At 48.5% G+C, this 21,351-nt stretch overlaps 2 protein-coding genes and 1 long non-coding RNA gene across 9 annotated transcripts in view; 1 reads left to right on the top strand and 2 right to left on the bottom strand.

Moving 5' to 3' along the window:
- Window positions 1-1,419: 1,419 nt before the first annotated feature.
- WDR45B (WD repeat domain 45B) lies at window positions 1,420-14,933 on the top strand. The gene is made up of 10 exons (XM_051797547.1): window positions 1,420-1,644; window positions 5,943-6,017; window positions 8,476-8,577; window positions 9,183-9,270; window positions 9,797-9,891; window positions 10,956-11,146; window positions 12,704-12,789; window positions 13,599-13,700; window positions 14,197-14,318; window positions 14,606-14,933. Exons 1-10 carry the CDS (start codon window positions 1,578-1,580, stop codon window positions 14,710-14,712), a joined length of 1,035 nt encoding a protein of 344 aa, XP_051653507.1. The 5' UTR covers window positions 1,420-1,577; the 3' UTR covers window positions 14,713-14,933.
- LOC127475607 (uncharacterized) lies at window positions 3,534-10,997 on the bottom strand. Its single transcript, XR_007906246.1, has 3 exons — window positions 10,880-10,997; window positions 5,213-6,264; window positions 3,534-3,952 (listed from the first exon to the last, which is right to left on the bottom strand). It is a non-coding gene; the product is annotated as an uncharacterized LOC127475607 (long non-coding RNA).
- A 3,202-nt stretch (window positions 14,934-18,135) lies between the features above and the next one.
- FOXK2 (forkhead box K2) overlaps window positions 18,136-21,351 on the bottom strand; it is a 62,215-nt gene continuing 58,999 nt past the window's right edge. For 6 of the 7 annotated variants that reach the window (XM_051797512.1, XM_051797513.1, XM_051797509.1 and 3 more), the window contains exon 9: window positions 18,136-20,370. In XM_051797512.1, the coding sequence (XP_051653472.1) occupies window positions 20,174-20,370 (197 nt within the window). In that variant the 3' untranslated portion in view covers window positions 18,136-20,173. The remainder of the gene's footprint in view (window positions 20,371-21,351) is intronic. The other variant, XM_051797510.1, reaches the window with a different exon arrangement.

Here is a 21,351-nt window from a genome sequence, read left to right as displayed (position 1 = left end):
AATTAATGCATCAGCACTTAGAGAGAAGTGCCATCAGAACAAGTGTGCTCACAGTTACGGCCTAAACGGCAAAGCAGAGTGCAGCTGGAAGGAATTCCCGTGGGATCAACCCCTGGATGATCAGCAGGCTCCACCTGCTGGGCTGCCTGTGCTGGAATATTGAAACTACATCTCCAAACCGTAAGAACATGCCTAGAGCAGCTCCCAGGGGTTACACCTGAGTCGGAGACATCCAGACTTTGGGAGCGCTCTGGCTGTTTGCCTGGTGTCTGGGAGCAGGATGGAATTCTGTCCCTTGCACGCTGCTACACGAGTTTATTTCTTCCAAATTATAATTTTGGCCTCCTTAGTCAGCAGGCAGTGGTTTGGGCCCTCTCTGTATGTGATGTGCAGGAAGAATTCCTGGCTGGAGGGAGCATTATGGATATGTGTGTCCCCGAGGGCAGAGTCTGTCCCTCCTGCCAGCCAGGATAAAGATGAGGTATAAAGGCTGGAGCAGCACTGCTCGCTCCTGGTAACTCCTGCAGCAATCCCACATGGAGTAAGGAAAGCCTGGGGCTGCAGCTGGACAGGGGAACATTTAAAAAAAGCAAAGAGGGGCTTGTTGGTTCATACACCCAGTCTCTTGGCTGCCTGAGGAGACGAAGTCTTGTAAAGATGCAGTGTCATTATTGTATTTTATATTGAGAAAAAATATAGAAAAAATACTGTCACAGCTTGTCAGTGCAGAGCTCCAGGGCTGAGAGCTGAGGTCAATTCCCAACAGAGCTGGTCACAAACTGAGATACAACGTCAGGCACTGCCGGGGAAGGCATAGAAGGAGCACGGGAAGGAGGGAACACAGCTGAGGGGTGGGGAATGGCTGGTGTTGGGGTGAGAACGCCCAGGCTGCGCTTCAGCTCATCCTACAGCCATGGAATAACTCAGATTGGAAGGGTCCTCCCCAGGCTACCGGGTCTATTGTCTTGCTTGGAGTAAAATTCCTCCTGAACTCCACCCGGAGTGCTCAGGGCCTCGGGTGCTGAGAACTTCCACCTTTCCGAGGCGTATTTGTGGCGTTGGTGGTTGGGTCTGGGGTTTGGTTGGGCCTGAGGTTTTGCCAAGTCAGGGCATCCCAATTTCAGCGCGTTCCTACTGCAATTCTTCTGCTTTCACTCGTTTGATGGGAGAGTTTTCTACCAAAGAGTCCTCCAAAGCTGGGAGGGGCCCGGGGGCTGCCCTAGGCCACCCATCCTCCCCTCTGACCCAGCGGTCAGTCCCGGTCACTGCGGTCAGTCCTGGTCACTCCCGGTCCGTCCCCACCGCTCCCGCCGCCATTCCCGCGCCGCTCGACTGCTCTGCGCTCCTCCGCGGGCGGGTGGATGCGCTCGGCGCTCGGCAGCGCCGCCTGCCGGGGCCGGAAGCAGCGTCCGGTCTGAGGCTGGGCCCGGCTGAGGCGGGCTCGGCTCGGCTGGACTCGGCTCGGCTGGACTCGGACTCGGCCCAGCTCGGCCCGGCCCAGCTCGGTTCGGGCGGGTCCGCGGCGCCGCCATGGTGTAAGGGGCGGCGGGCGAGGGCGAAGGGGCCGAGCCGGAGCCATGAACCTGCTCCCGGCCAACCCGCACGGCAACGGGCTGCTGTACGCCGGCTTCAACCAGGACCACGGTGAGGCGGGGCCGGGCCGGGGCTGCGGGCACGGGCAGCCGCGGGACCGCCCGGGGCCGGGCTGGGGCCGGGGCGGCTCCCGGCAGCGGGTGGGGACCGGGGCTCGTCGGTGCCGGGTCCCGCTCGCCCCCTGGGGCTGCGGCGGGGGCGGCGGACGGAGCCGGGGAGGCCGGAGAATGTAATGGTCGTCCCGTTGTTTTGGCTCTGGCGCGGCCGTGTGAGCGCCCAGAGATGGGTGGGTGGGTGGAGGAGAGCACAAGGACAGGATTGTTGGGGCTGGTTGTGCTCGGCTGCCCCCCGAATGTCGGAGCCTGAGCTCGGGGGTTATTTGGGACTTGCATCTCTGAAAGGTGACTCAGAATGGACTTTCCCCGGTGTGAGTACTTGACATTCAAAGCCAGGGGTGTCACCGATTTTGCCTGCTTTGCATTTTAAAAGTCGTGGTTAACACTACTAATCACACTCAGGCAAGCACAGATGCATGTCCTGTTGCAAATCCCCACTGCATCCCTGGTCTATCTTTTCCCTGTGTTAGGGAAGGGAAGGGAAGGCCTGCTCCAGAAAGGGGTGGCAGGTGCCTCATCTCTGCTTTTGCAAGACACAAATAGCACCAGCCTGATGAGTACGTGTCATTTTGGTGGAATAAGGAATAGAAGCTCATCATTTTGTAACATCCTTTTGCCTTAACAAATATTACTCTTGCCCAAGACAGTCTTGAAGCTTCTGCCATAGACTGCAGCTCTTTTACTTGTTGCTGACGCTGTTGAAGTCGTGTGTAAACACGAATTATTGTGTTGATTTTAGTCAAACGCCTCTGGTCACATCTTGGCAGGAGCACATCAAGCTGGTGATGAGGTGTTAGTGTCTTTGCAGCTCTCTAAATGCTCCTCCATTGACTTGAAAAGAACAGAACAGCCCGATTTTCAGCAGCTCTTGTCTTTGCAACAGAGATGGAAAAAGATTTTTGAGGATGAGCTGAATTTCAAATCTGCAGGGTCTGTAACAGAGTGGTGATATTTGGTGCTTGAGCTGTGATGGAACTGGGTTATACAGAGAGCTGTGTAAGAGAAAAATACCTTTAGATCATTGTTTTAGTGTAAAACTTGATTGTTGCAAAGGATTCCATAAATTTTGTAGCAGTAAATGCAAAATAACCCCTTTTTTTTCTGAATAGACACATCCCAAGTACCATGAGGAATTTGTCTTGGGAATGTGAGAGCTGGCAGTGTTCACATCCCATCCAACCTCCCCTGGCCAGGCAATTGAGGGACAAAAAAACCTTGAATTAAAAACACATTTAGCTTCCATTTGGCAGCTCCTGGAGCTGTTCCTGGTAGGAATGATGACGTGTGCACTGCAGGTGTCACACTGACACTTTATTAGTTTAGGGCAGGTGATGTTTGGAGAGCAGGGAGGAGGGAAAGCTCCTGCTTCCTTCTCCTTGCCGGGAATAGAACATGAGTCACTGGAGTGCTGGGGCTCACTCTGTGGGTGTCTCATGGATTGTCACAATAACCTAATTCCTTACCAATTTAACACTGGCCAATCCCACGAGGATGGGAGAGCAGGAGGAACCATCTGAGAAGTCTCTCGGGTGTTGAACCTCCCTGACAGAGCAGGGAGAAAGTTGCTCTGCCATGAGCCTCCCCCCTTCTGTTGGAGTGATGCCCTTTTTAGGTGGGTGCCTTTGCCACTTTGGGGTTTTCAATTGAAACTGTAACACAAGGAAAGGGAAGGGCTTGTTGGTTGTGTGAATACTCAGCCGTGTGCTCCTGATTCCAGGCCCTTTTCCAATGCTTTCAGAGGACTAAAGTGCTTCTCAGAAATGAACAGACAAAACATCATCACAAGGGACCACCTCAGACAGCGCACCTGTCACTTGCTGACACTTTTCTCTTTTGTCACCGTGGCAGCCAAAAGCTGGTTTGAAAACTGAAGGGTGGGTTTGTTCTGATGTTGAAACACGTGGCCGATGCATTTGCTCCTCTCCAGTGGGCTGGAAGGCTTCTCTGTAGGACCCCCCAGTGTTGGTAGGGCTCTGTGCTCTCTCTTGTGGCTCTGGACAACATTTGTTGTGCCCAGGAAAACCACCATGGCAGGAGCTGTGCCAGCTGTCGTTGCTTCCCTGGGCTCCACTGCTGCCATTGCTGAATCCTGTGGGCTTCTCTGGGCCAAGGTACTGCCTTCAGCTTGTGGCATCTCCTAGGCTGGGCATTAATTTAACTCTTCTTTTTTCTGTGGATTTTGAGGAACAAAACTCGCTGTGGCCTCGCTGGCACGAGCACAGCTGCAGGTTGAGGCAATAACTCTGTAATAATGACATTTAAAAAAAAAAAATCCGGGTTATCTTCTGTCAGTGGCACTTGGCCAGCACATCTGTCCCTTCCTGAGGTGGGAGGTCATCATCCATGGAAGGCAGTGAGCCTAAGGAAGTGTTGCCTCCTCTCAGCCCCTTCCAGCTCTCTCACAGAGAAGGGCTCACAAGCTGCAACTGTCAAATTTGTGATCCCACTGGTAACACTGAGATCAGATGGGAATCCCTGAGCTCCAAAGCTGCTCCTGTAACCTGGGATTGAAGGAGGAGCAGGGATCATCTTCCTGTGTGTTTTTCTCTCCTGTTTGACTCAGGGGTTTCCGTGCCTGGGAGCTCCACATCTCTGTGGGTAGGGATGGAATCTCACCATTACTCACATCCCCACCTGCTGCTGGGTTGTCTCCCGTTAAAAATGGAGACATTCCCAAGGCACTGAAGCAGCCCACGCCTTAGTCAGGAGCTTGGCCCTGCAGAAGCTGGAGAGGTGCTACGGGAAGGGTAAAGTCTGGGTGTGATTGCATCAGGAATGCTCCCTTTGGGTGGTTGGGAGCTGCTGGGATCAGCACAACTCCAGCCTTACAGTGCTCTCTTACTACAGAGGAGCTTCAGCACCTTCCCCTTATCCTGGAAATACAACGTGGGGTTAGAAAACTGCTGCTGGGAAATGATTCTGTGGCTCAGCTGCCAGGAACAGCTCCTGTGCAGCTCTGCTTTATGCAGAGGGAAAGGTCTCCGTTGCTGTTTGCTCCCTGGTTATCCCAGTAACGCCCTGCCCGGGGCAGCAGCTGGTTGAGCTGTGAGTTCAGGGCACCACACTGACAGGGCAGACCTGGGAGGGCACGAGGTGCAATGAGCAGGGGTCAGGGAAAAGCCTATTTAATATGGTTGTTAATCTTGCTGTAGTTATTATATTCTCATTAGCCACTCTCTGGGTGTGTTTATGTATGTAAAGAACTTTAACCACTTAATTTATTACAACCTCTTGGGCAGGGTGAAGCTGTACCTGGGAATCTTTTGGGTTGAGGGAGTAGGTTTTTGTGTATTTTGTTTTCTTTCTCCACACACCCTGGGATTTTGGGGGTATCAAGTTTGGGGAAGGGGCGTGTTTAGACAGAGCTCCTGTTTTTATTTGGGAGGTTCTAATCATTGCAGTGCATAAGAACAGAACCAGAGTAATTGGAACATCTGTTCAGTACCTCAAAGATCTTTAACTGGATTTTTGATACATTGCACACAAATTTTGTAGCAACCAACCTGCTGTCAGGCTGCTGCCAGTGACAGCAGCTGCTCCTTGGTGACTTGTCATTGCTCTGACTTCACACTGGCATTTCTTGGTACCAGTACCTGCATTCCTTTAGCAGGGGAAGGGCAGGACAGGAGATTGGTAGTTTGATGGATTCCACTGAAGAGGTACATGCATAATTCTGTAAGAAAAAGTAACTACAGTTATTTTCCAGAGTGTTTTAATCTGGGAATGTTTTAATCAGTGTTCTACTCATGTTCTGGGTTGGACTTCAGCTATTGGCATGTCATTATTGGCATTGGCACAGTCTGAAAAGCTGTTTGAGGAGCTCTGTGCTCTGGAAACATCCACAGCAGAGTCATAATTGTGGGGTGAATTCAGATCTGTTGAGAAAGGAGGGAGTTTCCTTCATAACGACTGTTGGACCATAAACATTAAAATGCTGATTTCCTTCCCTCTGTAGCACATGGCATAGGATACAGGTGGGTTGGGAATAGGTTTCCTTTCCTTCCATTGTTTTCTTACCTGTCTAAAAACAATACTGAGACCTTTGCACCAGGCCAGAGAACAACTCCTTTGAAGGGCTTTCACTTGCCATCACTGACAGAGCCTGTGAGTGCTTGAGTGTAACAATGCAGTTGGCAGTAATGCTCTCCTAACCCTCTGGCTCTTGCTTCCTTCTCGAGTGTATCTGGCAGTTACTATATATATATGTGTATATATGTGTGCTTTTTACCACAGGATGCTTTGCATGTGGAATGGAAAATGGATTCCGAGTTTATAATGCAGATCCTCTCAAAGAAAAAGAGAAACAAGGTAAAGCACTTACTCCACTGTGCTGTTCTGGTTGGAAGCTCAGCCTCCTCCTTTTTTGTGTGACTGGTTCTTGCTCAGCTTTCACTGCTCCATCCCTGGAAGGCTTTGGATAAAGCCCCAGGAAGGGCTTTCACTTGTGCCACTGCTCAGTCAGATGTCTCAGTGCTGTTAATTTGCACAACTGGCTGATGAGGGATTTGTCTCACCTATAACAGAGTTGAGTTGGCTCTTGCTGATGTTTGTAGCCCTGAGGAGGAGAGGAGTTGGTTATCCCTGAGCAGGAGTCACTCCCTGCAGCAGTTATGCACCATCAGTAGTTGTTCCTTTCTCCTGTGGTGATCTGGATGATCCAGTGTGGCAGTAAAACTCCAGCCCTTTTCCTGGAGATCTGAGCATAACATTTCTCATACCCAGAGTATTGTCTGCAAGAGCACTGAGAGCTCAGACCTCTAATACTCTACATCCTGCCTTCTCTGGATGCCTAAAAAATTTGGGAGGATCTTAATGCAGTAAAGGTACTCCCTCATGCTTGAACAGAAATCAGCAGATGAGCTGTATTAACAGTGGGGCTTTTTTATCAGAAAGCAAACAAACCCAAGTCAAAATAGGGGAAACTGAAACCCAGCCATGTGATTCTAACCCTAAATATAGAATTGAGTTGCTAAACAGGTTTCCCAGCACTTCCAGCTTGTGGTGATAAAAGGGATTTAATAAGAGGAAAAATGTACTTAAATAAGCAATTCCTATGAAACCAGGCACACTTTCACTTTCTACTGCTGTAAAGGATTTTAGTCACTGTTCACGTGGCCAAAACTATTTTCTACTCTTAACAGTAAATTCCTCCATAAGCAACATGCCTTGGGACTGTCACCTGTGACAGTGTGCTCAAAGGATCAGGACTCAGCCTGCAGTCCTGTGGAGTGCCTTGTCAAAACTCTCCCTGCCAGTAGCTCTGGATGGAGATAATTCCAGGACTCCTGTGGTGAAAAGTTTCTTATGAGTCAGATTGCTTTTTCCCTGTGGATTCTGAGCACTCACACTGAGCTGGCTGGGTAGGTACACAGAGAGATCCTGTTCATCATTCCTGGAGATTTAAACCTGCCTGAGATGGTCCCAGCTGGAGTTGTCTATTTGATTGTTCTCTGTAACCCAACATGAAACCAAGTCTTAACTGTTGCAACCCCCTACATCCAGGAGTTCCATGATGTTCCCATCCAAGCAGTGCCCCTCAGAACTGTGCAGATAATCATTCAGTGCTCTAACACAGATTCAGGACACACTGCACGCTCTCAAACTGTCCCAGGTGTGCTGGTTTAAAAGTTAACCAGCAGGGGGAATGAACCCAACTCAAAGGAGAGATTATAAGTCAGAATAACAATTTATTAAAATAATACAGTAAGTACAATAATACAAACAAACAATTGGTCTCAACCCACAAAAACCCAAATGTATAACCCAGTACCCTGGGGCCTGAACAAAGTGGTGTTCCTTGGGCCCTGTTTGAGTCCAAAGTAAAGGGAGAGGGGAAGAACCTGCTGGTGGGAGAGCTGCTGCAGTCTGGCCAGAACTGGTGATCGCAGTCCAGTGGTGGTCTAAGTCTGGTTGAGAGCGATGAGATGCAGCCGTCCTCTGGATCCCACGAGTGGGTTGAAAAAATGTTCCAAAACTCCAAGATTATATATCCTCCAGTTCAGGCAGGAATGCTTGGTACTCCCCTCAGGGCGGGGAGTTCACAAAGGGTGTGAGGACAGAAACATCCTCCTATCTCACAGGCCTCTTAACACCTAGTTTATAGCCTGAGGAGTCAGGCTCTATGGGTAGAGGGTGCGAATAGTCTATTGACAACAATAGTCTAGTTTCTGGGAAATGACATGGAAGGCTATAGAATACAGTTTTGGGTTACACCCACCATGCTCTATGGGCAGAGGGTGCGAATAGTCTATTGACAACAATAGTCTAGTTTCTGGGAAATGACATGGAAGGCTATAGAATACAGTTTTGGGTTACACCCACCATGATGAACTGATCTCAGCTGTCCTAACTAGGACACCAGGTTATCACTTGTAAATATTTTAGGCCTTTTTGTCATGATGATAATCCCTTTTCATAGCAAAATGTGCCATCCTGCTTCAAATGCTTTATGGAGTCAAGAGGAGGATGTGGTGCAGAAGGGGGTAGTGTCCAAAACTCTTCAGGAAGGAAACACAGCACTCAGAAGTGCTGTTGAAGAAACCACAGGGGCTTATATGAAATCCAGGATTTTACTGCTCCAGTGTGAGGAACTTTCATGGAATTTACCTCCTCTGGTTTTTAAGGGCAGCCAGGGTAGGAAGATGCTGTTCTTCTCAGGTGCCTGGGAGATGTGCTGGATAATAGGAGCTTTTCTTGTAACAGTGGTAAAAACTAGATGGCCTTTTAACAGGTTCTGACACTTCTAAATAAAATATTTGTCTTCCAGAGTTTGTAGAAGGTGGCGTTGGCCACGTGGAAATGTTGTTTCGTTGCAACTATTTAGCACTGGTGGGTGGAGGAAAGAAGCCCAAGTACCCACCCAACAAAGGTGAGCTCCAGGGAGGGACCCTGCAAACATCTGCCTTGGCCTGTGTGACACTGCCCAGAGCTCCCAAATCCACTGGGCTGGCAGGGGGTGTCCTGAAGGGTGAGGGGGTGTTGCAGCAGGTCTAAGTCACCGTGGGGCAGGGAGTCACACCACTGCTGTGGCAGCAGGAACAGGCTGGTACCTGCAGTGACAGGTCTCAGAGACCCCCTGACCTTCTCATGGTGAGCTTTGCAAGGAGGCTCCGTCCCAGCAGCCTCAGGGGGAACCTCCTAGGCTGGAAAGATTTGTAAGAAAATATGCTGCTTTTTTCCAACTGCTGCATTATTTCTTTGATAACCCTCAGAGCAAACAAAAAAAAAAGCTGCTTTTCTTTAGAAAGTTGTATTTTTATAGTCAGTTTTTGTGGTTGGAGTTTGCAGCTCCTGCCTGCTCGAGGGGGTTGATATGTGGTGGCTCAAGGTTTGCAGGGTGTCCATCTGCAGCTGCTTAGCCATGGGGTGCCCCTCTTGGTCGGCCTTCTGGGGAACTGGAGGCTGTTATCAGGGAGACAGTGTGGATCTTTGGATCTGCCTTGATGGTTTAACACAACCTCTGCACTGTTCTAGTCATGATCTGGGATGACCTGAAGAAGAAGACTGTCATTGAGATCGAGTTTTCTACAGAAGTCAAAGCAGTGAAGCTGCGAAGGGACAGGTGGGTGAAACAGAGGGGTCCAAAAGCTAAGGGTGGCTTTGTGCTCTTGGTTCCAGCTGCTTGTAGAAAGAAAAAGATCCTGCTGTAGCCTCAGCAATTACAGGTAAAACAGGCTTTTGGAGCAAGTGTTGGGTGTAAACAGATCACAGGCCGAGTATACTGGGATGTGAAACCTTGGTGAAAAGCCTGTGAGACTTCCCAGCCCCCTAATGCAGGGAAATGTTCTCCTGTGGCTCCTGCTGGCTGCTTTTCTGGGTCTGGAGGAGTGTGAAGGGAATTCCAGCAGCTCCCTGGAGCAGGAGCAGCTGTGAACAGCTGGAGTCTGTGTGTGCGTGGGCGGAGGGGCTGCATCAAAGTACTTTGCAGGCTTATCCTTGTGTGGTTTTTGCAAGGCTGGGAGTCTGTTGCGGGGGAGGGCAGGAAGAACATGGCTATTAAATCACTTGAAAGCCTTTGCAGGTCTGAATGAATGTCTGTGTCCCTGTTTTACCCACCCCAAGTCCCAGGAACTTCTGCTCTGTTTCAGAATTGTGGTCGTCTTGGACTCGATGATTAAAGTTTTCACGTTCACACACAATCCCCACCAGCTGCACGTCTTTGAAACCTGCTACAACCCTAAAGGTTAGTTCTGCATGTGGGCTGGGGGATGGAAACAAGTTTATTCTGTCCTTGACGTGCCATTTATCTTCAGCTGCCTCACTCAGTTCTTTAGAAGTCATTAAACACTTACTGCACTGCAGTTGTGCCCTTTGGAGATGCTTTTGTTTATAAAATGGTTATTAGAATTTATAAAGACTTGGCCCAGAAAAGCTGTTTCCTGCACTCATTTATAGATGTGATTTCTGTAAGAGAACATGGGAACTGGATGTATTTTGTGCTGAAAGCTTAATTATAAACACAAAGTGCATCATTGCAAACACTTTGGCAGTGCCACACCATGCAACAAGAGGTGCTGGCCGTGCTCAATGGATGGGGAGGATCAACTTGGACATCAAGAAGGTTTCTTCTCTGCCAGGAGGTTATTTGGGATTGGAGTCCCCATCTTTGGGACTCTGAAGCAAACATGGAATGCAGCTCCAGCCCCCTGACTGACTGACAGGCAGGGAATGCAGGAGAAGGAGGTTGTTTCTTGTGCTGAGGTTGCAGGAATTCATTTGGCATCAGCAGGACGTGGGATTGGTGTGATTTACCTTAAGTGGGCCACAAAATATTACAAAGGAAAAAGTGCCAGTGCTGTAAGAACTAAGTTCAAACAGGAATTACTAATAATCATCAGGATGGAGCAGAAACTCAGATATCACCTCTGATAAACTCTTACCCTTTCTGAGCCACTAAGGAGACTTAATAACTTCTTTTTTAAATGGCTTTGCTGTGATGGGCTGATGGAGCTGATCTCTGAAAACACCCAGATTCTGGATAACCACAACTAGATAACTTTGAAACAAAGTGATAGGAGCAAGTTAAAATTATGCTACTCCCCTGCTTCACTGTGCTCTGCACTCATGGATGGGTCATGTTTTGGGATCCTGCACCAGCCATTCAGATGAGATTCTGACTTGCTCCATGTCTGTTTGCTTATTGTGAAATTACTGGTATTTTAGAAACTTACATTTGAAAACGTTGGTTTATGGAAATAATCCAGTTATTCTCTTTTTTTTTTTTGTGTGTGTGTGTGTGTCTTTCAGGTCTCTGTGTCCTTTGTCCAAATAGTAATAATTCTCTTCTTGCATTTCCTGGGACACACACGGGGCACGTGCAGATCGTGGATTTGGCCAACACGGAGAAGCCTCCCGTGGACATCCCAGCCCACGAAGGAGTCTTGAGCTGTATTGCTTTAAACCTGCAGGGAACAAGAATTGCAACAGCATCAGAAAAAGTAAGAGTGATGTCCCTGCCTCTGACCTACTGTGTGTTCCAGTGTCACAAAGAGGAAGTCACATCCTCCGTAGGAAAGACAGAGAAATACCTACCGGGGAAATTTGTCCCTGGAATGTGCATTCCCTTTATCTTCACTGCTGCTCTGGGATCCCCAGACACCAACAGCCAAGGGCTGTGCCTGAGGTAGTGCTTATGTTTTAGCTGACTGGAGCAGTGACTCTTCAGTGACAGAAGCCTGGCCCAAGCAGCTCACAGCTTTCCTGTGTTCTTCAACAGATACTGTTAATTTTTTTAAAAAGCAGGGGGAGAATCTTATTTGTATTCTTTCACCTTTATTATTTTCTTCTTAAACTCACTTCACACCCACTGGCTAAAGAAATGCTTGCAGACAGGTCTGTCCTGCCAGAGGGCTTTGTTCTGCCAGGGCTTAGCCCCTGGTGCAGAGCAGGAGAGGGTGGCTGCCCCCCTCCTTCTGAAATGGTGTGTGCACCCCTGTGGGACTAAAGAGCACAACACACTGACAAAAACCTCAGGTTAGGCTGCAGCTCAAATGGTGACAGACCTGCCCTCTCCCTGGGAACCCTTGGGAGGGCTGCCAGGGCCCTTCATCTCCCAAAGGAATGTCAGGCAGATGGACCCATCTCCCTGAGGCAAGAGGAGCACTTGTTGCCTTCTTCCACTCAAATGAATGGAGTTTCTCAAGGAAAAGCCAAATGAATCCAACAAGTCTCTCCTTTGAACAGTTTCTACTGCCCAGCCTGTCACTCAAACAGCTTAAAAAAAGAAAGTGCAGCCACAGTCTCTCCTAACTAAGCTCAATGGCTGCATGTCTTCTAAACAGAGTTCTTAAAGCTGCCAACTCCATTGCTAAATAGACTCATTATCTGCTGCATTTGTATCAGGATGTTCCTTGTTTTGTACAGAAAAAAAGTTCAAACAGCTTTTATTTTCCAAGGGAGTCTGAGCACAGTCAGCAAACATCCCAAGCCTGTCTCTTAAATCAAAACTAAGCTGAGTTTACCAAATCTTTCTCTGCTGGGTTCTGTTACCTCCTGGTGTGTGACTGCAGAGCTGCAGCTGTTAACCAGGCGTGTAACAGGACTGCAGGTGATGATGGACAGCCTCTGAATTAATTCTAAGACAAGTCAGCCACAGCCTGATTATAATTTGTGGGAAAGAATTGCACAGTAGCACTGAAAATGGCAGCACTGACTGGGGGAGCAAGGCAGAAGTGACTCCCAGAGCCTGGGCACACTCCAGGGTCTGCCAACCAAGGCCAGGGCTGTGCTGGTGCTTTAGAAAAGAGCTGAAAGAAACTTGAGCTGAGGAGCTAAGTGACAAGGTTGTGCACCACAGAACTGTAACACTGTGGGGCTGGTGTGGGGGCAGTCAATGTTCTTCTCCAAAATTAAAACAGGTTCTCAAATCTAGCAAGAAAACCCCCAGAGGTGTGTGCAGGGACATACTGGTCAGACAGACAGAGTTTTGGGCTGCATTCACAGATGTAAAGAGAGTCTTCTGCCTTTCCTAACACAAGGCTTGATTCCTTTTCAAGGGGACCCTTATAAGGATATTTGATACTTCGTCAGGGCATTTAATCCAGGAGCTACGTCGAGGATCACAGGCAGCCAATATCTACTGGTATGTCCAATACACTGGGATGGCCAATGTACTGGGATGTGCAGGTGCTGTGCTGAGCACAGAGGTGCTTCCTGGGCACACAGAGCCCTCACAGGGCCCAGGGCTGCTCTGGACTCACTGCTGGGGAGGGGAGGGAGCTGGGAGGTGTGGTGGAGCCTGGCACAGGGAGCAGGGGCTGGGACAGCACCGTGTGTGGTGCCAGGCTGTGCCCCTGCCCAGCACAGGTGGGAGCTGGGGATGCTGAACTTACACAGACACTGGGAGGGCCCTGATGCATTTGAACACTGCCCAGGGACTGGAGGGCTTGGGGCAGGGTGGGGCTTCACATCCTGCTGTGAGGGGAGTGCCCAGGAAAGAGGTGTGACTCTGCCAGGAGCAGGGAAACTCCCTCTCCTCTTCCAAGCCCCATCTGGGGTAGGAATGTTACACGTTTTGCCCACTCCTTGGAGCAGAGCTCCTTTTCTTCCAGAAGTGTCAGAGTGGCCCACGCCCATGGTGTCCATGTCAGGGAGTCCTGCTGCTCCTGCCACTCCAGACCCTGTTCCCAGTGCAGGCTGTTCATCTCAAGGCAGCCCTGGATTGGGGGATTTGGGCTGTTCATCCCAAGGCAGCCCTGGATTGAGGGATTTGGGCTGTTCATCCCAAGGCAGCCCTGGATCAGGGGAGCCCCAGCTCTTACAGAGAGGAGCTGTTCCCACCCCAGACCAGGCTGGCAGCTGCTGTGGGCAACTGCAGCAGCAGAACTGTGTGTGCCAGGGGCTGTGGGTCTGTCCCAGGAGGGATCCTGCAGCATTCTGTGTTCTCTGCAGTATTAACTTCAATCAGGATGCTTCCCTCATCTGCGTCTCCAGCGACCACGGCACAGTCCACATCTTTGCTGCAGAAGACCCTAAAAGAAATAAGCAGTCAAGGTAGGGATTGAGCCTTTCTGAAGCCAGGGGGGTGTCCTTGAGCTTTTAATAGCATTTAAAACACTGGTTGTCACTCAGTAGCAAATCCCTGCACTGCTGGAGGCAGCAAGATTGATCTGCTGGGCTGGAGTGAAGCTGCAGATTTAGGGCTCTGTAGTTAAACTGCCAAGTTCCTGCTGTCCCTTGTGGAGCTGCAGAATTCCAGCAGAGGGTCAGGTTGGGTGTTAGTGGATCTCAGCATGAACATACCTTGTGGACACATCCCTCTACTAAAAATCAATCCTTTGGCAGTTTTTCCAGTCACTTAAAAACGTAAAGGTAGTTGTAGGGTCCCCCTTGCCAAGAAGGGGAATTGTCCAGGTTACCTGGTACTTGGTAAAAGATTATAAAAAGCTAGTCAAAAATAGTGTGAGCCTTTTATCTTGTTCAGTCACTCCAGCAGTTCTGAATCCACTCAACACCATACTAAGCTGTTATTTTTTTTTCTCTCTTTCAGTTTGGCCTCTGCCACCTTTCTCCCCAAATACTTCAGTTCCAAATGGAGCTTTTCCAAATTCCAGGTTCCCTCAGGCTCTCCGTGCATTTGTGCCTTTGGAACAGAGCCAAACGCTGTCATAGGTGAGTGATGGAGGAGTCCCCAGGTTCTGGCTGGAGAGCCAGGGTTTGAACTACACTGGTTTGGAGCTGGAGGGAACCCTCTGCTGAGTGTTCCTGTCAGCTCTGGCTGCTCCCACTGCCCAGGGAGGGAGGCACAAGGCTGGCACAGCCTGTGCAGACCAGGGCTGGTGGCTGTCAGGTCTCTCCAGAGCATCTCTGGGTGCTCTGTGAGCCTGAAGGGAGGGTTGTGCTGTAGCTGAAGAACAGAAAGGCACAGGCCCAGCTGACTCTGCTTGTTTGTGTTGCAGCAATATGTGCAGATGGCAGCTACTACAAGTTCTTATTCAACCAAAAAGGGGAATGCTCAAGGGATGTGTACGCTCAGTTCCTAGAAATGACAGATGAGAAGCTTTGACTGGGTGGAGGGGAGTGCACGAGTCACAGCCCTGCCTCGGCCACTCCACACCTCTGAGGGACAGTTCCAAATGTCCAGGTCTGATCCAGAAGTTCAGCAGAGCTCACGGAGAAGCCTGGCCCAACATGATCACAAGCAGCTCTGAAGTAGTGGACTACATATGTTTGTTCTCATTTCTGCAAGTATTCATCATTAAAATCTCTTTGGGTTACTGTCACCAACTCAAGTTTTCAAGATGTGGCTTTCGACAAGCTTGTGCCTACTGGGTTTCTCTTACTCCAAACTGTGACATGACTTTGGCTCCAACACCGTGCCTGCCACCTGGGCAGCTCTGTGGGGCTGCCCACCCCCGGGGCTGGCCTGAGGAGAAGGGATGTGAAACCAGAAGATTTCAGGCATTGCTTTACTTCCACTGCATGGCTGGGAGGGGGGAACGCTCTGGGTGATGCTCCCTCTGCCAGCCTGGCCAGGAGCAGAGGGGTGACAGGGGGCACTTGCAGCTCGAGCTCTGCTTGTCCCCTGCCCTGTGCAGGGGTGGGGGCAGTGGTGGGGCCCTGCCTGTGCAGGGCAGGGATCAGCACGAACTGCCCAAGGTGCCAAACTCCAGAGCAGTGGAGGCACCTCCAGGCAGCCAACCCAGCCCCCCTGAGTGTGCACAGCAAACACCCAGGGCCCCTGTAGCTGTACAGGTGAGTCCTCCTGTTCCCAGTCAGCTGTTCCAGGTGTAAATCCCGCTGGGTACTGGTGTGCCAGCTGTGCTGCCAAACTGCTGCCAGAGCCTGCAGCTGGGACAGGCCCTGTACACATCCAGCACAGGACTGAGGGAGCTGCCAGGAATCCACGTCTGCAACGGCTTTAAACTTGCAAACTTGTCTTTTTTTCTTTGAGCTGTTGCATCCTAAAGCTGCTGGCCCAGGACAGGTAGGTTAGACTGAACCCACTCACCTGTACACTTCCCCAACAACTGTTACCCTATTTCCTGCTGACTTAAGGCACAAGCTCCTAACCCAGAGCACAAGATTAGCTCCAAGCTTGACCTCTCTGGCACTAAACCCTGGGGCAGGGAGGTCCAGCTCTTCTGGACTCTTAATTTCACAGATGCTTCAGCCCTGACACACCAGTTCACTCCCAGATTGTTTAGCTGCAAACTCTGACAAGTCCCTTTTAGTGTCACGTAACCTACTAAGGACTAACTTACCATGTTGATGTCAAGGTTGCATGTTGCTTTTATGTGTATTTAACCACAGGAATTGTTTTGCACACTTATTTGTAATATGTTATTTCTTTTAAATAAAAGTGACTAACTTTGCTGTATTCACTGATGGTCACAGCCAAAACTTCCATTGCTCCAGGTTTGGGGGAATAAACACCTCTGTGAGTCAGGAGTGGTGGCTGGTGAAGGACAGGAGCTGAACCCGCTGTGTGAGAGGGGACAGGAGCACCTGAACCACTGCCTGGGGCACATACCTTGATGTTTTTCCTAAAATAAGTCCAAACCTGTTCCTGTTCAGTACTTAACCACTCACCACAGCTGCTGGGCTGAGGCTCCTCACCTTGTAACAGCTCCATCAGCAGGACTAAGTGCAACTGTCATCTCCCCAGAGAAGGAAGCGTGGGAAGGGCTGGAGACCATTCTCCAAGTGTGATGGAAATCCCCTCTCACTGGAGCAGGCAGGAGCTGCTCATGATCCCACCCGTGGGACTCACTTTGAAGAGCAAGGAACCTCCTGAACTCCACCATCCAGGCTCCTGCACTGCTCTGCAGGCTCTGCACATCCTCAGCTGCTGGAGCACCGTCCCCCTGCCCTCCCATCCCAGTTATCCTGGAGCTGACAGGAGACTATGAGTTGTTTCTTGGGAGATTTAAACTCTGCTGAACTTGTATAACTTCCTCTAAACATCTGCTCCCATGTGGCAGCAGGAATGACAACAACACACCTGTGTGGGCAGCCAGCAGTGCTGCACTGAGCATGGAATCCCCTAATACCAAGTGGACTTGACCTCAAACTCCTCCTTCTGGTACTACCTGCAAATCTGTATCATTCAGTACACAGGCTGTTCTGCAGGGATCCAAATCCAGCAAAGGAATGAGTCTTCCCACCTGGCTTTGGCTCCAGGTTGCTCTGCCAGGACTTCATGACATCGCTCGCTGCTGCCCCGCGTCCCAGGGGTGAACTTAACCAGCATTTGCACAGCTCTACAATCAAATGAACAGTGTTTAGTCAGTCATTTTTTCTGGAAAATAAACAGTACTTTCAGGATTACAGCCCACTGATTGATTGATTGATGGCACACATGGCCACAGTGCTGCAGGCTGGGATCACCCCCAGCCACGAAGACACGGCAGGATTTGCACAGTAAGTCTAAACCACAACTGTTCCTGAAACAAAGTATTCCCACCAGCATCTGCTGTGTAAGTACATGGATTATCCACTTCTTTTCCTTCTCTCCCTGTTTTGCTGTCTCCTTCTGCAGCATCTGTGTCACAGTTGAAAATCCTGACAGGAAAACTAAACGAGCCACTGCAATAAATTCTATGGCAATTCCAGGTGTTTGCCAGCAGAAACCACGGAACATGAAGATTTCCCTCAGAACCTTTGGGCATCCACACTGAAGCAGAAAACACAAGATTATTCAGTACAGTTGGCACACATGAGGCACGAGCAGTTCCTGCAGACAGGGGCTGTGCAGGACACAACAGCCATGGAGTGTCACACCCCCCGGAATGCCGGGCTGGGCCCTGCTGCTCCCCCTGCCTCCATGGCACAGCAACAATCACACCATTGCACTGCCTACAGCTTAAGCATTTCTTTTTTTTCTTTTTTCCCCAAACAAGCCAATGACTCTGCTCTGGTCAGCAGGAGATCAGGGGGAATTTCCCACCACAGCCCATCCAGACCACTCCTTCTGTTAGAGGAGCAGGTTCTGCTCTTTCTGCCCCAAACGCCCCAGCCCTTCCCAGCAGCTCCACAGCCCTCCTTTGGTTTCTCCCCAACTCCTGAAAGCACTGACATGAAAACCTGACCAGGAGAGCTTTCCTGGTTGTTGGTCAAAAGCATTTCCCCAACTCTGATGAGAAACAAAGGGAATATAATGGAAAAAGGGGATCAGAAACCAAGCCCATGTTCATGACAGTGATTCCACAAAGTGCCATCTCCTTACACTTCTTTACAGAAATAATGATCCATCTCAACACAGACACATTCCTGTGTCCAATTCCATGTGCACCAAAGTGTGAACCCCTGGCAGGGGCCAGTCCCAGACCCATCCATGCCCTCGGCTCCCAGGACACAGTGGCAGGAAGGGACACCTGGGCTTGTTGGGTCTGACACTGTCCTGTGGCACTGCCAGCAGAAACTGCATTAGTCACCCCAAAATATACATCAGGATTTCAAACACACTTGTTGAGTAATTTCAACTTGGTTAATTTGCTGAATAAAATTTAATTTTATTTAAAAAATCTTATACACTATTATTCACCTAGCCCTAGTTGTGAACAGATTCTCACTTCTGAAAATAAACCACATTCTAGTCAATTCATTCAACACCAAATTAAATTACTAGTACTGGATTTTTTTTTCTTAAAAAAAGTATGTTAAAACTTTACTTTTTTTTTTTTATTTTTAAAACCTCTAAAGAAAACGTTGCAATTGTACAGAAATGCTTCTTTCCAGGTTATGCTTTTTTTTTTTAAATGCCTGTTATAAATCCAGCTTGTGTAGAGTTTTTTTTTTCATAGTTTTTTAATATGTATTATCTGCAGAGACATTGTAACAGTTCCATTGTGTGGATGAACACAAAACTTGTACAGATTTCTCATATTTGGTCTTTAGGTAAATAGTTTCCAAAAGCTGCCTAAAATAACCACTCCAAACTGTTCAGTCCATCGTGAAAATACAGTTTTTCCTTTCACAGCGGGAAAGGAAATATAAATAATGCATCTTTATTACAGAACAGGACAAAAACCAGATTCCCACGAAGCCAACGCTTCCACTCACCTGGCTGCAGGAGGAACTAAGACGTTGTGTGAGTTGAAGACTGAACAGCAGCCTTGTTTCAATTGAATTTTGAAATGTAAAGTGGAATCTATTACCACATTAAAGTGAGAAATTACCGATACATTTTAAAATGTTCAACTGCAGAACACACACTTAAAAAAAAATAATAATTATTATTATTATTATTACCATAATCTGGTAGCCACTGTTAGAAAACCACAACAGCTACTGGTCATGGAGACCCCGGAGGTCAGTGTCTGACATCGAAGTGTTACAGAGAAATGGGGCAGATTAATTTCTACTCGAGGGTGCTTAAGCTTAAAAATATCGAATATACCTCTGACAAGATAATTTTACTCTTTTTAAAAGGACTCGTGATAAAGAATTTCCTCTTTCTAAATGAAGAACAGTCTGTTATCTTAAACATACACAATATTAAGCGAGACTCTTGTTTTACTTTAGACTGGAAAAATATGCCAGGGACAGTCAAAGTCAACACAAAGTAACAAACAGCAAAAGGTAGCAGAGAGAGAAACAGGTAAGTGCAGCTCTGGTCAAATCCATAGCAGTTCTTTACGTCAGTTAACGGCTCATTTACATCAGAGTTTCTAATCAGTTACATGCAAGCCCAAAGAAGCGTTTGATCACTACACATGGTAATAAAATTTGATTAAATTTATCAGGCAACTGCTAAAATATGAAAATTTGCAGATGTAATAAAGTAGCTTTATCTGAACTTGAACAGGACAGACAAAAGTAAATCATTCCGTCGGTTAAAAAAACCCTACATTCAGTTTTTTACCAAACAAAATTTCACATGAAAAGTATTTGTGTGATTCCAAAGTTTCCGGAGTAGAAATGGAGTGATTTGAAATGTCAAAGACCCCATTGTTTTGCAAAGAAATGAAAATACACCTCAAAAATTTTCTAATTCCACATGTGAACAACAAAATACTGCATTATCTACCAACAACTGCAATGGGTGGGTGGTTCGGAAAGGCGTAGCTGCCACGGTGTCGGAATGGCTCCTGCCTCTGTTCCCTTTAGGAATATACAATCGTTAAACCAGTCACACTAAGCGCTATCATGCTGCCGTTACACTGAGCTCCTCAGTCCTGGAAATCATCTGACAGGTCCTGGTAAAGCTGCAGCCCCCCCCCAGCACACACAGTCCGGTGGGGCAGGAGCAGAGGGGGAACAGCCTCTACAACAACACGGTTCTGCAGTTTTGACTTTTAAATTACCAAGTTTTAAGGCCACCTGTGTTTGGGTTTTGTTTCAGTGCTGAAAGTTGAAGTCTGATCACAGGGCCCCTTTCCCCACTGCGTGAGAACATGTTCCAACGTTTTTAGGTGTTAAGATTTAAGTGTCTCCTTTTGGCACCACGGAGTTTGCGTTTGTTTTGTTTTTGTTTTTGTTTTTTCTTAAAAAAAAAAAAAAAAAAAGAAAACTCCCCTAAGTTTCTAGTTCTGACTGCCCTTGTCACTCACTGCCACGGGTGGGGTGTCCACGTTCACAGCTATGACTATGCTCTCTCCATCCTCTGTTTTGATCCGTTTGAGTTCCTGCTGTTCCGACTGGTCTCCGTTCTGGCGCTTGGTGGGCAGCGACGCCGAGGCGGACGCGTGGGTGGCCAACATATGCAAAGGACTTGCAGCAGCTGGAAAAGAGGGAATAAAAAACCTCAGCACCCCCACCCTTGTCAAGTCAGGGGGTATGGCAGCAAACCTGCACTGTCATTAAATGGTCAGTTCCTTTATTGGCTCCACGTGGAGCCCAGGTGAGATTTTTGGGGGTGATTGTTCAATCTGCACAACCTGAAGGACATTTTCCCCACTCAACATTCACACTGATTTGGACACAGGTGGGAGAACAGGGAAGCAGCTTCATTTAGTCACTGGAGAACTGAAGACAGGGAAAGATTCAATGACTGGAAGCAAATCAGTACCATAACTTGTGACAGAACTGGGAAGTGGATTCACAAACCCTTTGGTAGGTTCTGGCCATGTCTCTGATCACTGCAGATGTGTGACATGGCCTGGAAGGAGAACAGCACCGTGCCAGACCCAGCTGGGGCTGTAAGTCACTGCAGGAACCTCTGGAATTCAGAGCCAGGAGATGCACGTGCAGCAATTCCCCTGGGAGGGGTAACGAGGCATTTGCCCACAGCGTAAGGGCAGGGCTGGAACAAGCACCAGTGGTACTGGACACATGTGATTAGATTGAGATCCACAACAGCATCAGATTGACAGAAAAATACAGTTCAAATATCCTATACTAGATTTTAATTTCCCTCCATGGATGAGACAGCACAGGGCACCACTAATGGGCGAGTCCAGGCCTTTAATCCTTCAGACACCCAGAGGTTCCTCCCTCTGCCCATGATCAGCACCTTCCTCAGTATTATTAATATTATTAAATCAGCCATTCAGTGTCTTTGCAAAGAATGCAAAATACTAATTACAGATTACTCATTCCTTGCATTTCAGGAAACTTTATCTAGACATTATGAAACCACCTGTGTTTTTCCTGCTCCCTCCTCTCAGCACTTCACTGACATTATCTCAGCATTCCCTGCTAGTGGAGCTGAAACATCCGGTCCATGAGAAATTATTATGTGCTAAACTTGTAATTTGTTCAT

This window comes from Manacus candei, unplaced genomic scaffold, assembly GCF_025592945.1.
Source record: "Manacus candei isolate 608988 ecotype Guabito, Panama unplaced genomic scaffold, ASM2559294v1 h1tg000047l, whole genome shotgun sequence".
Taxonomy (NCBI): domain Eukaryota; kingdom Metazoa; phylum Chordata; class Aves; order Passeriformes; family Pipridae; genus Manacus; species Manacus candei.
Note: the sequence above shows the minus strand (reverse complement) of the source record. Positions and strands in the feature narration are given on the sequence as shown.